Source organism: Drosophila nasuta, chromosome 2R (genome assembly GCF_023558535.2).
Source record: "Drosophila nasuta strain 15112-1781.00 chromosome 2R, ASM2355853v1, whole genome shotgun sequence".
Taxonomy (NCBI): Eukaryota; Metazoa; Arthropoda; class Insecta; order Diptera; family Drosophilidae; genus Drosophila; species Drosophila nasuta.
In genome coordinates, this window is record NC_083456.1 from 13591527 (window position 1) to 13607045 (window position 15519).

A 15519-nucleotide genomic window follows, 5' to 3' on the forward strand; every position below is an offset into this window, starting at 1 on the left:
AATTTGTTTATTACGCATACGCGTTATATTTCGACTTAATTAATTATTAAGATATAGATACGATACAGATAAGAGTGTACTAAGTCTATATACAACATAAGCTGACAATGAATATTCTTGTTATTCATATTCATATATTATTATCATTATTAATATTATTATTGTGTAGAACCTGTTCTGCTGATTTGACTGAGATAGATGGAGAAAAGTGAGGATGATACTCTACAGATTTGACTAAGCAATCTCTACATTGTGTTTATCTATATGCCTTGTCATCCGAATAAATAATGTATGGTTGATGTTGATGCTGCTGCTGTTGGTGCTGTGATAAACTCTCAGCACCATCACCGCCAGCTCCCGCTCCCGCTCCAGCTCCACTGAAGTACGACATGCGTGACATGGTCGAGTAGGCGGCGACAGCAGCTGCTGCCTGTTGAGCAGCTGCCGCTTGTTGCACAGCCTGTTGCTGACGCTGCGACAGATTCTGTGTGGACTGATGAATGGAGGCCGCTTTGTGCGGCAGCGTTGCGTAATTCGCCTGATATGGTGGCACAGCGTACAGAGCTGCTGTCGGCGCTCCGCCACTCGACTTGTAATTGTAGGCGGCATTGTGAGCGCCCATTTGCATGGCCGATGGCATGCCCATCATGGCGGCACTCTGCTGATACTCGGCGTTGCTCATGCGCAGTCGTATAATACAAATGATGATGATGAGTATGGCTATGAAGGCGACCACTCCACCAACGATGCCAATGATCAACGTATCATCGTTGCCAATGATGGGCGCTTGGGCTTTCATCAGCGGCGCCTTTGTCTTAATCTTCATGATCGTCGGCTGTGTGGGCTCCAGACTCCAGATGATGAGCGGCTCCTCGGTGGTGGCGCTGCTGCTGGTGCGTGTCACCAGTTGGCTGGAGCTCTTCTGCAGCAGCGGCGTGGAGGGACGTGAAGCCGGCGTCGTTGAAGTCATTCGTCGTGGATCGCAGGTGAGTTCGTCGTCGCCCACCTCGATGAGTTTGCGTCCGGCCATGTAAGGTGGTTCGTGACAAGTCAAGTCTGGCATACCCGAATTAGGCAGCCAACGACGCAGCGCGCGAGCTTCGCAATTGCAGTTGATGGGATTACTTTCCAGACCCTGCAGCTGCAGGCTGGCACGACGATCCTCCAGAGCGTTCAGGAACTGCGGCACCAGTGCGCCAATCTTGGAGCCATGCACATTGAGCGTCAGATGTGAGGAGCGTGGCACGGGGAACAGTAGCGCAGGTGGCAAGGCAGTCAGCGAGGTATTCTGCAGTTTAATGGTCAACTCGCTGCTCTTGAGACCCGCCAAGGTGCCTGACGAAATGGATTTCAAGCGTTCGCCACGTATGCCAAGCGAGCTGAGGCGTGGATGCTTTAGCGGCTGTATTTGTTCACTGCCAATTGTGCCATCCTTGACCTCAATGTCTAGCATTTCCAATCCCGGCAGCAGTTCCATGATACCTTGCAGATCCAAATAGCCCAACAGCGGCAGATCATAAGCCTCCAACGTGGCCAGATTCGGAAGCGTGCGGAAGGCATTCTTCTCGATGCGACTGCAGAGCGGCAAGTGATTCAAGCGCAGGGTGCGCAGCATTTCCAGCTGCGCAAAGTTGGATTGTGAGATGAGCTCAAAGCTGTTGTTGGACACATCCAGTTCCTGGAGCACCTGCAGCTGTGGCCAGGCGAGTGACAGATCGCTCAGCGACAGCAGCTCATTGCTGGACAGATCCAGTGATTCTAGAAGCGTGACACGCTGGAAAACCTCGGACTTGATGTTGCGCAGCTTGTTGTGCGACAGATTCAGCGATTGCAGGAAAGGAGTCTCCAGCAGCTGGAGTTCCTGAATGCCCGTGCCTGCAAGATTCACTTCCCTGACCGTTTTGGGCTCGTTTAGCACATTGTGCACAGCTTGTGGAGTCAGAGGATTGAAGGACAAATCAATGCTCTTGATATTCATCATGATGCCATCATCCTTGGGCAGTTCACGAATACGATTGTGACTCAGATCCACCGAGGAGACGAAGAATTGTCGCAACTGCAGTGCATTGAGTGGCGCATACTCGAAGCGATTGTGCGCCAGATTAATGTTCTCCAGCATGTGCAGCTTGGAGTGCTCAAAGACACCATCGGACAGCTCCGAGAGGCGATTATGTTCCAGGTTGAGCTGCTCGAGACGTACGAGACCCTCAAAGGTGCGTTCGCCAATGCGATCCAGATTGTTGTTGGACAGATCGACAATTTGCAGTTGTGTCGAGTTGTGGAACGCCATTTCACTGACCATATCCAGTTGATTATCGGCCAGCAGCAGTACACGGAGTCGTGGTAGTCGGGCAAAGTCCAGCTCATCGATGGTCTTTAGCTGATTGTGAGACAGATCAATGTGTTGCAGATATTGCAGCGTTGTGATGAGCTCAGCGGGGAAGAAGGAGAACTTGTTGTGGGCAGCGCGTATTTCACGCAATCTCGGATGAATGCGGAAGGAGGAAGGAAACAGATAGCTCAGTTGATTGTGTGAGATGTCCAGCTCTTCGATGCCTGTGCCCGTGTTGAAGAACTCCCCCTTAAAGGCAGACAGCTGATTGCCATGCAGATCCAAACGTTTCAGCTGCATCACATTGACAAAGGCGCCGGCGCGTATGGAATTGATGCGATTGTCGGACAGATCAATGGAGCTAATGTTCCACAGATTGAGGAAGCTGCCATCCTGCAACTCCTGCAGCTGATTGCCTGCCAAGTAAATGTGTTTCAGATCCTGCAGACCAGCCAATACATCGCCACTGAGCTGACGTATGCTGCAATGACTTAGATCAATGATCTGCAGCCGACTCAAAGGTTTGAAGAGCATTGGAGTGAGGGGAGCCAGATGATTGCCACTCAGATTCAACGATTGCAGATTCTCCAGTTCTGTGAAAATGTTTGGTGAAATCTCGCCAAGATTATTGTTGTTGAGATCCAAGCTGCGCAGCTCTGGCAACACCAATGGCATGCCGCCCAAGCCGCTGAGTTTGTTCTGCGAAAGTTTCAGCTGCATCAGCGTGCTCTCCAAGCCCGCAAAAGTATCCGCATTAATCATGGCCAACGAGTTGCCAGCTAGATCGAGAGTGTGCAGGCTGCTGAACATTTGAAAGCTGCCAGGAGGGAGTTCACGTATCACATTGCGGGAGAGCGAGAGCGTGGTAATGTCGCCTGCTTGCACCGAGCCGAGAATTTCAGCCGACAACGCGGCCACGCGATTAAAGTCCATTTGCAGCGAGCTGAGCTGTGGCAGGCGACCCAAAGCGCTGCCCGGAATCAGCAGAATGTTGTTGTCCTTGATGATGAGCGTTTGCAAGTTCTCCAAACCCTCCAAAGCATCGTCCTCGATCTGCAAGGCGAAGAAAATTATTATAAACGTATTTGCGTATGCGCAACATTAAGTATACGCACTGTGCGCAGAGAGTTGAGGCTGAGATCGAGGTACTTGAGTGCAGTCTGATCTCGGAATGTGCCCGGTGGAATGCTCGTAATGCTGTTGCGGCTTAGATCCAGAGTCTCCAGCGATTTAACAACTTGCATGTGCGTGTAGTCCAATTGCTGAAAACGTTTACAGTTAAAAACTTTTAGCTTAAGGAAATGTTTATTGCAAACTTACTTGCAGCATGTTGGAGGAGACATTCAAGGTCTTCAGTCCGCGTATTTGCGCCAAAGCCACAGTGGGAAACTGACCAAAGAAGTTCTCGGAGAGATCCAGTTTCTGCAGCGTTGGCAGCTTCTCAAAGACATCGCTGTTCAGATTGCTAAGACGATTGCCAGCCAGCTTAATTTCGCGTATCTTGCGCAGTCCATGGAACGCTTGGCTATCGATGCTGCGCAATGTGTTGTATCTCAGATCAATGATCTCCAGCTGTGATTGCGAACTAAATGCATCGCGATGCAGAGTTGCTAAAAAGAAAAAGGTAAGACAATGAATTGCAATTTCTGCATTTATTCCCTGTATGTCGGAAATTACAAAATGATTTTGAATTCAACGACTCAGATTTATGTTCTATTCAATTGTCTTAGTCATTTTGCGGTTAAAAAAAACTTGATATTCAAAGTAAGCTATAAATAAGTTTTTAGTTGTACCGACTAGTTAATATTATTATAATAAAGTTTCGAGAACTGATGCGTGATTATGAATTTCATGCAATTGCAACATTTAGCCTACAATTATTAAGAGATGATTGCGGTAATTAGTAATCAGCAATAACTTAATATAAACTATTAAGAAATATTTCAAAATAATCAGCTTTGACTAATATATGAGTGCAGCAAAGCCATTTAGTAAAGTATGAATTTTAAACTGTGATTAATAGTAGGAATTACAAAACATAAATTATTTTAAAATTACCACCCACTCATTAGGTTAGTCATTTGAGAATCACTGAGGAGGAAGATGTGAATATACGATACTAGTCAATTCAAATTAGAAATTAAACCGTCGATTTTTCAATGGCACATATGCATGTGAAATAAACAATTGAAAGAGGTTAACAACTTGTGAATCACCGCGTTGGAGTTGATAATTTACTAATCACTTTTAAGTGACAATTAAACTACCACAAAGTTATTTACAAAGTTGGCAATTTGGCATTGTGCATCTATTATAAGTATTCATAGCATTAAAATTGACTTACTTATATAATTCTGACGCAATGAAAGATGTCGCAGAGCAGTTGGACCATTCAGCGAATTAACTGGCACCTCTGTGAGACTATTACGATCCATGTAGAACTCCTTGAGGTCCACGCACCCCTTAAGCACACCCTCCTCAATCAGCTTGATCTTGTTGCCCGACAAGTCGAGCAGTCGCAGATTTTTCAAGCTGTGCAGCTCGGCGGTGGAGAAGATGGGATTCAGATTATCGCCCAGCAGATTGTTGGCCAAACGCAGCTCGTTAAGGGAGTCCTTGAGGCCAACGAAAGCCTTATCGGGAATACGACGTATCAGATTGTTGGACAAGTCCAGCTCCTCAATGGGCAACTTCAACTGTCCAAATGTCTGCGAATAAAAATGTAATTAAGGTGTGTAAATAAACAATTAAATTGCATCGACAACACTTCGTTTGTCGTTTGGCAGTTCGTTGACGTTCGCTCACCTGGGCGGGCAATGTTTGTTGGCCGCTGTGGCGTTGCGTATACGCCACGATGGGCGCTCCATATGGCAGCTGTGGTGCATCGCTGTGAAAGACAACGCGATCGCAGTCCATGGCCACGGCGCCCAGTTGTCCGGTTGCCGCAAAAGGCACCACATTGCATCTGTAATTGTTATTTGTTGTGTTTGTAATTTGTAATTGCAACGTTGATTGTCGTATTCGTTGTCGACGTCGTCATGATCGCGATGATTAAAGTCAAAGACAAAACCACTTCGTAAATTGCATGCAATTATTAAAATCATCGACAAGCGGAAATGCGCTGTCTCTCCACCACATACGATATACGAATATTCGCCATGTAGATTCACTCACCTGCATGGCAAACGCAGAGCGGTGCTCAGCTCCGGACATGGTCGCCAGGCCTCAGAGTGCTGGGTCAAGTAGCAGAGACAACAGAAAAATAACAACAACATGAGCTGTCGTTGTTGCTGTCCACAATTTGGCAGCAGCCGCAGCATTTTCCACATTTCCATTTTCGTTGATTCGTTGCGCTGCAGTTAAGATACGAATATACTACATATAAGATTGATTTCCATTTAGCTTTGCCAATTTATGTTACTACGATACGAATGTTAATGCTACCTGAAACCCGTTTCAAATGCCGCGCTTATTACACATTCATTCTCGCCCAAACTTAAACTCAAAGTCGAACTCGTATTTGGTCATTTCCTCTTTTAACGTTATTCTGTTTCTGTTTCTGTTTCCACGTTTATTTTTTTTCTCTCTCAGTTTTCTGTTAGAAACATTTCATTTGCATACCGCAGGCAAGTTTTTTGGTCAAAACCACATATTTGCCTTTGGCTTTTTTTTCCTGTTGTTGTTGTTTGTTGACAATCGCTTGGCGAGAGAACCGAAAATCATATGAACGCTATAATCAACAAAGCTAACACAAAAATAAAGAAAAAAAATACTTTAGCTACACATACGATTTAGAATGGGGCATGACGATTACCACCTAAATAGCAGAAACATTCTAGCCTTCACAATCAAATCATAATCACGGACTCTGCCTGCAGCTATGATGGCATTAAGTGCTACATCTCGACTTCTCTTTACTGCTTAGACCTCTCTTACTACATATTGAATTCTTGATGCCGACACTCTTGGACAGCAAAATAGATGCGTGTCGCTTTTGTTATGATAATTCTATGCAAGCCATTGTTCTTTTTGTATTGAGCTATGACCGGGGATTGAGTAATATTCTTCTATGGTATATAGAGTTCTTTTTGTAGAACTCTCTCATTATTGTTATGTAGGAAAAGTGAATAGCTTTTAAACTAGATTTATGTCGGATTTTCTTTTTTCTATTTCTTACTCTTGTTATACTTTTCTATTGAACTAGAAAAAGTTAGTTAACTCTAAGCAGCACAGTTTAATTAACTAATCAACTGGTGAGTGATGAAATCATAATTGCAATGCAGTCATGCAAATAAAAACAAAACAATATATAGTTATTAATCCCGGCGAATACAAATTCCAATATGTTTATTCGCCGAAATCAAACTTGTTGCTTAAGTAGCATCTAAATATTTTGCAATAAATAATGACACCACTCTAATGCTAATGTTTATTAATCAATACTTGACGAAAATAAAAACCAGTTTTCAAATTTCATAATAATTAGCAATTATTTACAGTGTTTAAATCTTTGCGAAATGTTCAAGAAATAATTAACAATGTTTTACAGCATTATCACACCTATGGTAATTTATTTGACAAAGGTTTGGTCAGACAATTAGCAGAGTAGCAAATTAAAAGTGCTTTTGACTACTTGGGAACGATCTACATTGCTTTATAATTGCGTTTGATTAAAAAGATATTGCAGTCGTTCTAAACAACTTGAACATGTTTAACCTTGGCTTTCAATCTAGCTTCAAGAAGGTGTTTTTATTATATTATAATATTTATATTCAGAAGCGAAATATATTTTAAGTATAATAAATCCAATTCAATGTTAGATCAACAAGAATGTAAGTAATACTTTATAATCATGAGTTCTTTAAACTTTGTTTATGGCACAATTGTGCCAATTATTGGAGCGAATTCGCTGTCTGTCTGTGTAAGGTCACAACTACAAGTACAAGTGCTCATATATGTGTGTGCTGTAGTGTGTGTGTGTTCGTTCATATTCTTGATTATTTCTCTCCGGGGCGTTTGCAGTACCGTTGGAATGGATTGGATTGTTGGTTCGCGCGCCGACACCAAAAACGAAAAAATGAAGAAAAAAAACTTGTACCGTACACAGCAAGCACAGGTGTTGTTACACTCTGAATGTGTGAGTGTAAGTATGTGTACATTAGACACACTCATTCGCACACACATATGTATGCATTTGGATGTTTTATTTGCTGTACGGTCCATAGTCATGCAAAACGTTATTTGGTCAGTTTTCGAAATAAGCTGTCCAATATTCATCTGAAGACTAGAGACTCGGGTTTGATCACAGGCATCTCGATAGATATACGGGCATACGACAAGCTATTTATGAGTATGCAAATATGTGAACATCTCTATGTAAATTTATATTGGCCATAAAACATTGCATTTCAAAATCTCCGGGATTTACACACACACATTCACATTGTAATATGCAATTTGATTTGATTTCATCTCATTGGATTCGTATCGATACGAAAATCTGGTCCATGAAGCGACCCCAAGACGACAACAGCGACAGCTTCAAGGTCTCTGTGACTGCGACTGCGACTGCGTCCACTTCTTGTTTTACACACACACACACACACGCACATACACTCGCACACTGTCGTTTGTATGGACACTCATACACCTGCAGTTGTGGCGATTAAAAACATGGAGTTTTTGATGGGAAATATGTTAATCACAAGCTGCGGTTAAAAAACAATTTGCTGTTGTTGTTGTTGCTGCTGCTGCTGCTGGACCTGCTGTTGTTATTGTTGTAATTATTGTAGTTGTTGTTGTAACCAGTTTCTTTTCTGATTTATATTTTTGGCTTACTTTTTCGGGCAGGGGAAACTACGACAACAGCGGCAGCTTGTGAAATTGCACACAATTCCAAACAAAAAGTGTTTATTTTTGGTTTGTTGTTGTTGCTTGGGAAATTTTGTATTCTTTTGTGGCTAGTTTTTATATTGTTACGTGTTTACGTTTGTTTTGTTATACACAAAAAAGAAAGCGCAAAACGACGCGAAAAAGAATATTTTCCCATGGAAAAGCGCACACAGTGGAGTGTTGGAAAAATGGCTATTACACAGTGCCGCTGTTCACGCACACACACACTTATACACACATGTATACCAATACGAGTGCAGTAAAAATGCAGACAAACAAGTAAACTTTGCTTGCCAGCTTGCGGGGAACGGGAATTTAAGCAGGGAGCTGTGGCTTCTACTGCTACTACTGCTGCGGCTGTTGTTGTTGTTGTTGGGATGTTGGTGGGGCAATAATTAAACTGCGCACTGGCGCACTGCACACACAGCTCTACACAAGCAAGTACCACCACAACAACAATACCGAATAACAACAACTACATACAATTACAACTACAACTGACTGCGCATGCACAGCGTCGCCTCGTCTCGTCTCGCTTTGACTCGCGCTGTTTTTGTTGTCGCGTCCCGGTTTGGTTTCGTTTCGCTTCGGCTCGACTCGGTTCGGCTTGGTAGCTAACTTCGGCTTTAAACACTTGCCTTTGCTCGTTTCGATCTCTGTGTCTTGTGCTCTACTTGAGCGTCGCGCAGCAACTGACGCTGCTCACAGCAGCTTTGCCTTCCATGGGCTGCTTTGGTCATCGGGCGCCATGCCAGAAACTGGTTTTTGTACTAAAAAAAAAAAAAAAGAAGAAGTCAGGTACTAAAAATTCCAAGATGCTGGCTCTCTTTCTCTCGCCGTTGTCTCTGCGCTTCGTGAATGAGTTGATATTGTGCGTTTCGATCATGGTTTTCGTTTTTTTCTTTTTTTTTGGGGCTGGGTAAAAGTTTTCGCCTCGCTGTTCTTTGGCATGCCGCTGCCGCAGTCGCAGCCACAGAAAGTGTGTTTCTTTTGTTGCCCTTGCCTAGCCATCTACCTGTTTCGCTGATTGGCAAGTGCGCCAATTTACGCTAATGGGGTTAAGTCTTCAATAATGCGCATTCAAGCAAGTGACAAAAAAAGCGACAAAACGACGATCTCGATATTGATGCCAAGATATGTTACTTACTTTGAACTATAGTAAGTAATTGCAAAGACTACGAGGCATCTACCACGCAGATCATCACTTGCCATGCACATCAAGAGAGGTTGTTAACACCTGACAAAACAGTCGGGCAGTTAGTGAGCTGCTAGTCAGGTAAGCAGGTAAGCAATCAGGCAGACTGGCAGACCTGCCCCGCCCCCTACATTTATGTCTGTTTATAATCTTTATGTTTTCATGTTAAGGCATGCATGTTAACAACGACGCGACCGCAAAAATTTCTTTTGCGCTAAAACAACAAAAAAATTACTTTCCATTTTCATGAGCACAAATGGTCCACAAATGGCAAACAAAATAATAATAATAGTAAGTAGTATGAAGAGCAGCTAGCAACTTACGTGCCACACACACATACACACACACACACGCATGCTCACACATGGCATGCTTCGTGCTTAACCATATAAATCAAATCATTCAACTGATGAATTATATCTAAAGCGCAACACTTGACTGGCTTTGGCATTCGACCAGCGACGACGCGTCGCTCCCACAATTTGCCTCCACTTTTCATCGAAATCTCCACAATTTTCTAATGTTTAATCCAGCAAAACAATAGACACACACACACGTTCAGATACACACACTTGGGGCAGCTCCCATGTTTTTATTTTAGACTGGACCCAGCCCCAAAATTGATTGCTTCAATTTGCATATACGACTATGCAAAATGGACACTGAGCAGACAGCCTAGCTGACCATTCAGTTAAGGTTAATGGCATGCATTTGGAGTATGAAAGTTAGAAAGAGAGAGTAGAGTAATTGACTTATTGATAAATGGCGATCAGAGACCTAATTTAACGCTTGGAGATAATGCCAAAGGGATACATATGCAACTCTATTAAGTATACGCAAGAATAGAATTCATTTAAGGACAATATTTTTAAGCAGAACGTTCAAAACAAAAAGAAATGTGTCGCTATAGTACTTTCTAAATTTTATGACTTAGTAATTTTGCACTATAGACAAATATTATTCAAAATTGTACAATTAATAAAATAGAAGAAGTGAAAAGAAAATAAATTTCTTAATTTTGAATTTAATTGCATGCATATTTTATGCTGTAATATTAAAATAGAAAGTAATTTTATAAAGGTATTAATTATATAAATTATAAAATAAAAATAGAATAATGAAATAAGTAGTATATACTGAAAGAGTGAAAGAATAAATAAAAAGAGAAAACAAAAATAATAAATTCAGTTGCACTTAGAATTTATGCTGTAAAGTTACATCATTTTTATAACTAAGCGTAGCCTTGAAACTTGGCAGACCTATTTAATTTAGTTCATACAAATTATATAGCTATCCATAAAAAACTATGCCAAGACAATTTAACAAAAGAACACGTTCTTACTAAATTTCGCAAATCTGACATTATCCAAGTTATGATCCCTTATAATTAAATTTACGGCACTGTTAAAGAGCAGTCAAAATGGAAGAAGGAAGAAGACCAACCAAGGTTAAGGATTACTATGCGGTATTAGCAGCTGAGTCGGTTAAATCTATAATAAAAAACAAAGCACGCCTTATTTGCCCTTTTTGCACCCGCCACGTTTGTCGTAAAATTTGATTACAAGCGCAGTTTATCATAAATTTCAATTAAACGACCCCACACACACACATACACACACTTGTGGCCTATAAAATACGAGGCCTATCAAAAATGTTGGCAATTAAAATGATTTTAATGCGTCAGTTGGGAGCAAACATCGTAGCTGCATTGCGACCCATTTTCCCACCTGTGAAGGGTCAAAATATCCTCCCTCAGACCTTTTCCCACTTCCAGAAGGCGAGCTGTCTTCAGCAGCCATGAAAGGTATCATAGCTTGTCTGCTGTTTGGAGAAAGTTTTTTGCGAGACGAGTGCTTTATTTACGAGAGCGAATAAGTGAGTACACAACACGTTTAGCTATGAGTAGACGACAAGAAAATAGCTTGTCAGCGGTTTGCATATACTTTTGAGTTCCAATAAAGATTAATGTCTTTGTACACAGCACATAAATTATTATTTAGAGCCGATGTGTTTAGGGAGGGAGCCGGGGGAGCGATAAGTAAAGTGTGTGTGTGTGTGTGTGTGTGCTTTATTGGCAAAGCCAAACCTAATCAATTATACAAACGCTTTTCCCAGCGCCAGCATCGTCTGATGGTGTGTCAACATAATAAGGCAACGGTGGCGTCGCATTGTCCTTGTCATTCCTTGTTGCCAGTTGCCACAGTACTTGTTTGTTGTCGCTTGTTGGTTGTTGGCTGCCCGTTGCCATCTCCCCAGTTGGCGTTTCATTTTATTAGTCGTCGCATCGTCGCAAGTTAATAATGCGCAAAGACGCAAACAGCAGGAGTTGGAGTTGGACCTGCAGCCTATCGACTGTGCCACTTGGGGCAGCCCTTGGCGCAGCTCGTACATCAAAATGTGTCGGTGGAGAATTGTACATTTGGTCACTGGGTATTTTTCCGGATTTCAATTTTGATAAATTATTTAAGCTACAACTTGTAGCATGCCTACGTTAAATGTATTCTATATACAGTATATTATATATAGTATATTTGTAGTATAAGGGTCTGTTGCATTGCTTTTTTCAAACTATGTATTTTTCCGGACATCTATTTTGATAAATTATTAAAGCTACAACTTGTAGCATGCCTACAATTAATGTCTGCTATATATAGTATATTATATTTAGTATATTTATGGTACAATGGTATTATTGTCTGCGGTCTAGCTTTTCTTAAACTGGATTTCTATTTTGATAAATTATTTAAACTACAACTTGTAGCTTGCCTAAGTTAAATGTATTCAGTATACAGTATATTATATATAGTATATTTGTAGTATAATGGTCTGTTGCATTGCTTTCCTCAAGCTGTGTATTTTTCCAGATATCTATTTTGATAAATTATTTAAGTTACAACTTGTAGCATGCCTACAATTAATATCTGCTATATATAGTATATTATATTTAGTATATTTGTAGTACAATGGTATTATTGTCTGCGGTCTTGCTTTTCTTAAACTGAATTTCTATTTTGATAAATTATTTAAGCTACAACTTGTAGAATACCTACAATTAATATCTGCTATATATAGTATATTATATTTAGTATATTTTTAGTATAATGGTCTGTTGCATTGCTTTCCTCAAGCTATTTCAATAAATTATTTAAGCTACAACTTGTAGCATGCCTACAATTAGGGTCTGCTATTTATAGTATATTATATTTAGTATATTTATAGTACAATGGTATTATTGTCTGTGGCCTTGGTTTTCTTAACCCGCCCTCAACAGTTAGTCCATCAAATTAGTCCGACGATTGACAGCCAACACAAACAGTAGGATGAATATTGATTGTATTGTATTCGTTTTGGTCTTGAACTTGGCCATAACATTCTATTGTAATTGATATCGTGAACAAATAATCTACAAGTAGAACTCAATATTCGGTCTACTATGCATGACTATTATGCCGCCTACGAATGGCAATTCAATTTAACTCAGCAATTCTATATTTATTTTGATAAATGTTTCGCTTTTTGCCTTTATTACATTTGTAATTTGCATTTTGAATTCAATTTGCGGCAAGTGCCCAGACGGGATATTCAAATTTTCCAGACTGAATACACTCACTCACTCACTCATTTACTTTCCCATTCACTTACTCATTCATTCATTGTCTTTGCCTGCGTTTGAGCACCTGCCGCAATTAATGGTTTGCTTGTCTGGGTCTGAATGTATCTTTATGCATGAAAATCAATTGGCTGATTCGTATACCCTGCAGCCATGGAAGTGGGTATTTTAACTATGTAAAAATGTGGCCATTATATTTGTTATTTTGAAAAGGTAATTTTAAATGGAATTAATTTGGAGACACTATAAAGAGTGACAAAATGTTGTCGCATTTTATTGTTGAAAGTAAAAGTTGTTATTCCTATTCTCAGAAATAATATAAATTAATAAACAAAACTCTGAATTTAATGATATTTTCTATATAAATAATAAAAATGAAAAAAAAAACATCTATTTAAACATGTTTGATATTTATTACGATTACGGTTTTATACTTACATATTGTTTCTGCTGATCGTTTATAAAAAACTACGTCAAATATAAGGAATAAAAACAACGAATAGCTTAAGTTGAAAACATGATTGTAAAATATTATAATAAATAAGAACATCTTGAGGAAATAATACATACTTAGACAGTTATATTAATGCTTTTAGAATAATATAAATTATACAAATTTGAATTACATTTTTAATAATGCTACAATTTTTAGACCCAATCATGAACTTCAAAATTCATTAAAAAGCCAATAAATATTCGAATTTTCTGTATATTTTTGTTGTGGCATTCTTGTACAAAAAGAAATGTACCTATTTGCCGGTTCATCTATTTTTGGATTTGAATTATGGCCGTTAGCCAAAATGGTTATAGCGGCTACTAGCAATCAGCTTTATGGCCAACTTGTTATAACAAACTTTGCAGTCAAAAGCAAAAACATTTTGCAAATTGTTGCTGGGCAAAGATTGGGATCGAAGAAGGAAAAGGATATGAGGAGGAGGCACCTTTGAAACGTTAAAATCAAAGCATACACCTCAGCGCATACAGAGCGTATACTCAATGAGTGCAAGTGTGAGTGACTGAGGGTGTGTGAATGTGAGTGGATGTAAGAGAGTGTGTGTGTGTAAGGGTTGCTGTAAACGAGATGTTAGCCAATCAAGTGTGTTAATTGCACCATAATTGGTCAGGCAGCTGTCAATAAAACAACAACATCGGCATTATTCGTAGCAAGTAAGCAGCAAGTGCAGAAATGCGTAATTAATGCAGTTGCTTTATTGACAGCTGCACACTCTTGCCACAAAGCATTCGCTCATGTGAGTGTGTGTTGGATAGTTACAGATTGCAGTGCAAAAAGCGCAAACAGTATTATTAAAAGGCAATTAAAAATACACAAAAATGCAGATCAACAAGTTGTTGCACATCAGCAAAAATACCCTAAAGTTATAATTTATTCAAATGTTTGTAATAATGCTTTAATTGGTACAAACTTAATCTGGTTTCGGATCCGCTGAAGTGTTAATTTCAGCAACAGTCAACAAGCATTGAAATGTACTTACAATTCTATTTTTGACTTAATTTAAATGAACCTTTTTGTATATGTTTTCATTGCGTAAATTTGTGGAGTATTTAAAAATAGAATTGCAGCAAAAAAAATACAAAAGATGGTAAATATTTAAGGTTACCGAATATCAAATGCTCTTTTATAAATGCTCAAAAAATATATAAGCATATATAATATATAATATAAAGATTGAGCTCGATCTTATTATGATTAATTTAATTGGTATTCAATTACCTTAAACTTACATCCAAATAATTACCTACTTTATTTACTCAAACTTTGTTTGTTGCAGCCTACACAAAGCAGCTAAAATACCCATTGTAATTAAGGGAAAATGCAAAAATAAATGAAAATCACAAAGTCAATGCGCAAATATGTGTGAAAAGGTGGAAAATGGTAAGCAACCTTTTTTGGCTGGTTTCGGGTTCGCAACGGATTCACCTGCTTCCCATTCCCGATCAAATTCTGTCAATGGGTGATTAAAGGTTCAGCTTAAAGCCTCAAAATCACTGTTGTTGCTACTGTTGCTGCTGCTGGGGCAGAGGCGTGTTCTGCAACAGTTAATTAAAACTTTTTCGCGTTGCAGGAGATCCAAGCAAAACCGCAAACAAAGACGAAATTAGAGCGAAGTGGGAACAACCACATTCAGCTAGCGAGGCGGTGGCGCCTCCATTTGTTGTACGCTTGAGTTGAACGATTTGATTTGGCCGCTGCTGAATGCGTAAAACTTTTCGCACGCGCATTTGATTTAACTTTAATGCAATTAAATCGTTTAATTTCAAAGAAACATAACAACTTTGAAGTGTGCTTCGAGCTGCGTTCCCAAAAAAACAACAGCTAGCATTTTTGGCCAAATATTTTTCTTTTTCATTTTCACAATAGACTGTGGGAACGAAAGAGCCTGTGGCCTGAAGGCGACATCATTAGATTGGGTTGTAGAAGAAGGATATATTATATTATATGTTATGTGTGTGTGTGTGTGTGTGTGTGTT

The 15519-nt window shown here is 40.0% G+C and overlaps 1 protein-coding gene and 1 long non-coding RNA gene across 3 annotated transcripts; one reads left to right on the forward strand and one right to left on the reverse strand.

The window, feature by feature from the left end:
* Positions 1 to 28: 28 nt before the first annotated feature.
* LOC132784280 (protein artichoke) lies at positions 29 to 8941 on the reverse strand. Of its 2 annotated transcripts, none has more exons than XM_060789796.1 (7): positions 8863 to 8941; positions 5507 to 5685; positions 5138 to 5297; positions 4677 to 5040; positions 3653 to 3942; positions 3448 to 3594; positions 29 to 3385 (listed from the first exon to the last, which is right to left on the reverse strand). In XM_060789796.1, the coding sequence occupies exons 2-7, from the start codon at positions 5665 to 5667 to the stop codon at positions 257 to 259; spliced, it is 4251 nt and encodes a 1416-aa protein (XP_060645779.1). In that variant the 5' UTR covers positions 5668 to 5685; positions 8863 to 8941; the 3' UTR covers positions 29 to 256. The 2 variants fall into 2 exon arrangements, with proteins under 2 accessions (XP_060645779.1, XP_060645780.1); XM_060789797.1 differs by lacking the exon at positions 8863 to 8941 and adding an exon at positions 8708 to 8850.
* Positions 8942 to 14542: 5601 nt separating this feature from the next.
* LOC132787319 (uncharacterized) lies at positions 14543 to 15262 on the forward strand. Its single transcript, XR_009632528.1, has 3 exons — positions 14543 to 14630; positions 14820 to 14923; positions 15114 to 15262. It is a non-coding gene; the product is annotated as an uncharacterized LOC132787319 (long non-coding RNA).
* Positions 15263 to 15519: the final 257 nt, after the last annotated feature.

Bases quoted from the DNA above. Each gene is read 5' to 3' on its own strand.
- LOC132784280 (XM_060789796.1), bottom strand. From the start codon at position 5,667: ATGGAAATGTGGAAAATGCTGCGGCTGCTGCCAAATTGTGGACAGCAA. The intron at 3,595-3,652 runs GTAAGTTTGCAA...AAACGTTTTCAG, and splicing joins TCTCCTCCAACATGCTGCAA to CAATTGGACTACACGCACAT. The intron at 3,386-3,447 runs GTGCGTATACTT...TTCGCCTTGCAG, and splicing joins GCCTCAACTCTCTGCGCACA to ATCGAGGACGATGCTTTGGA.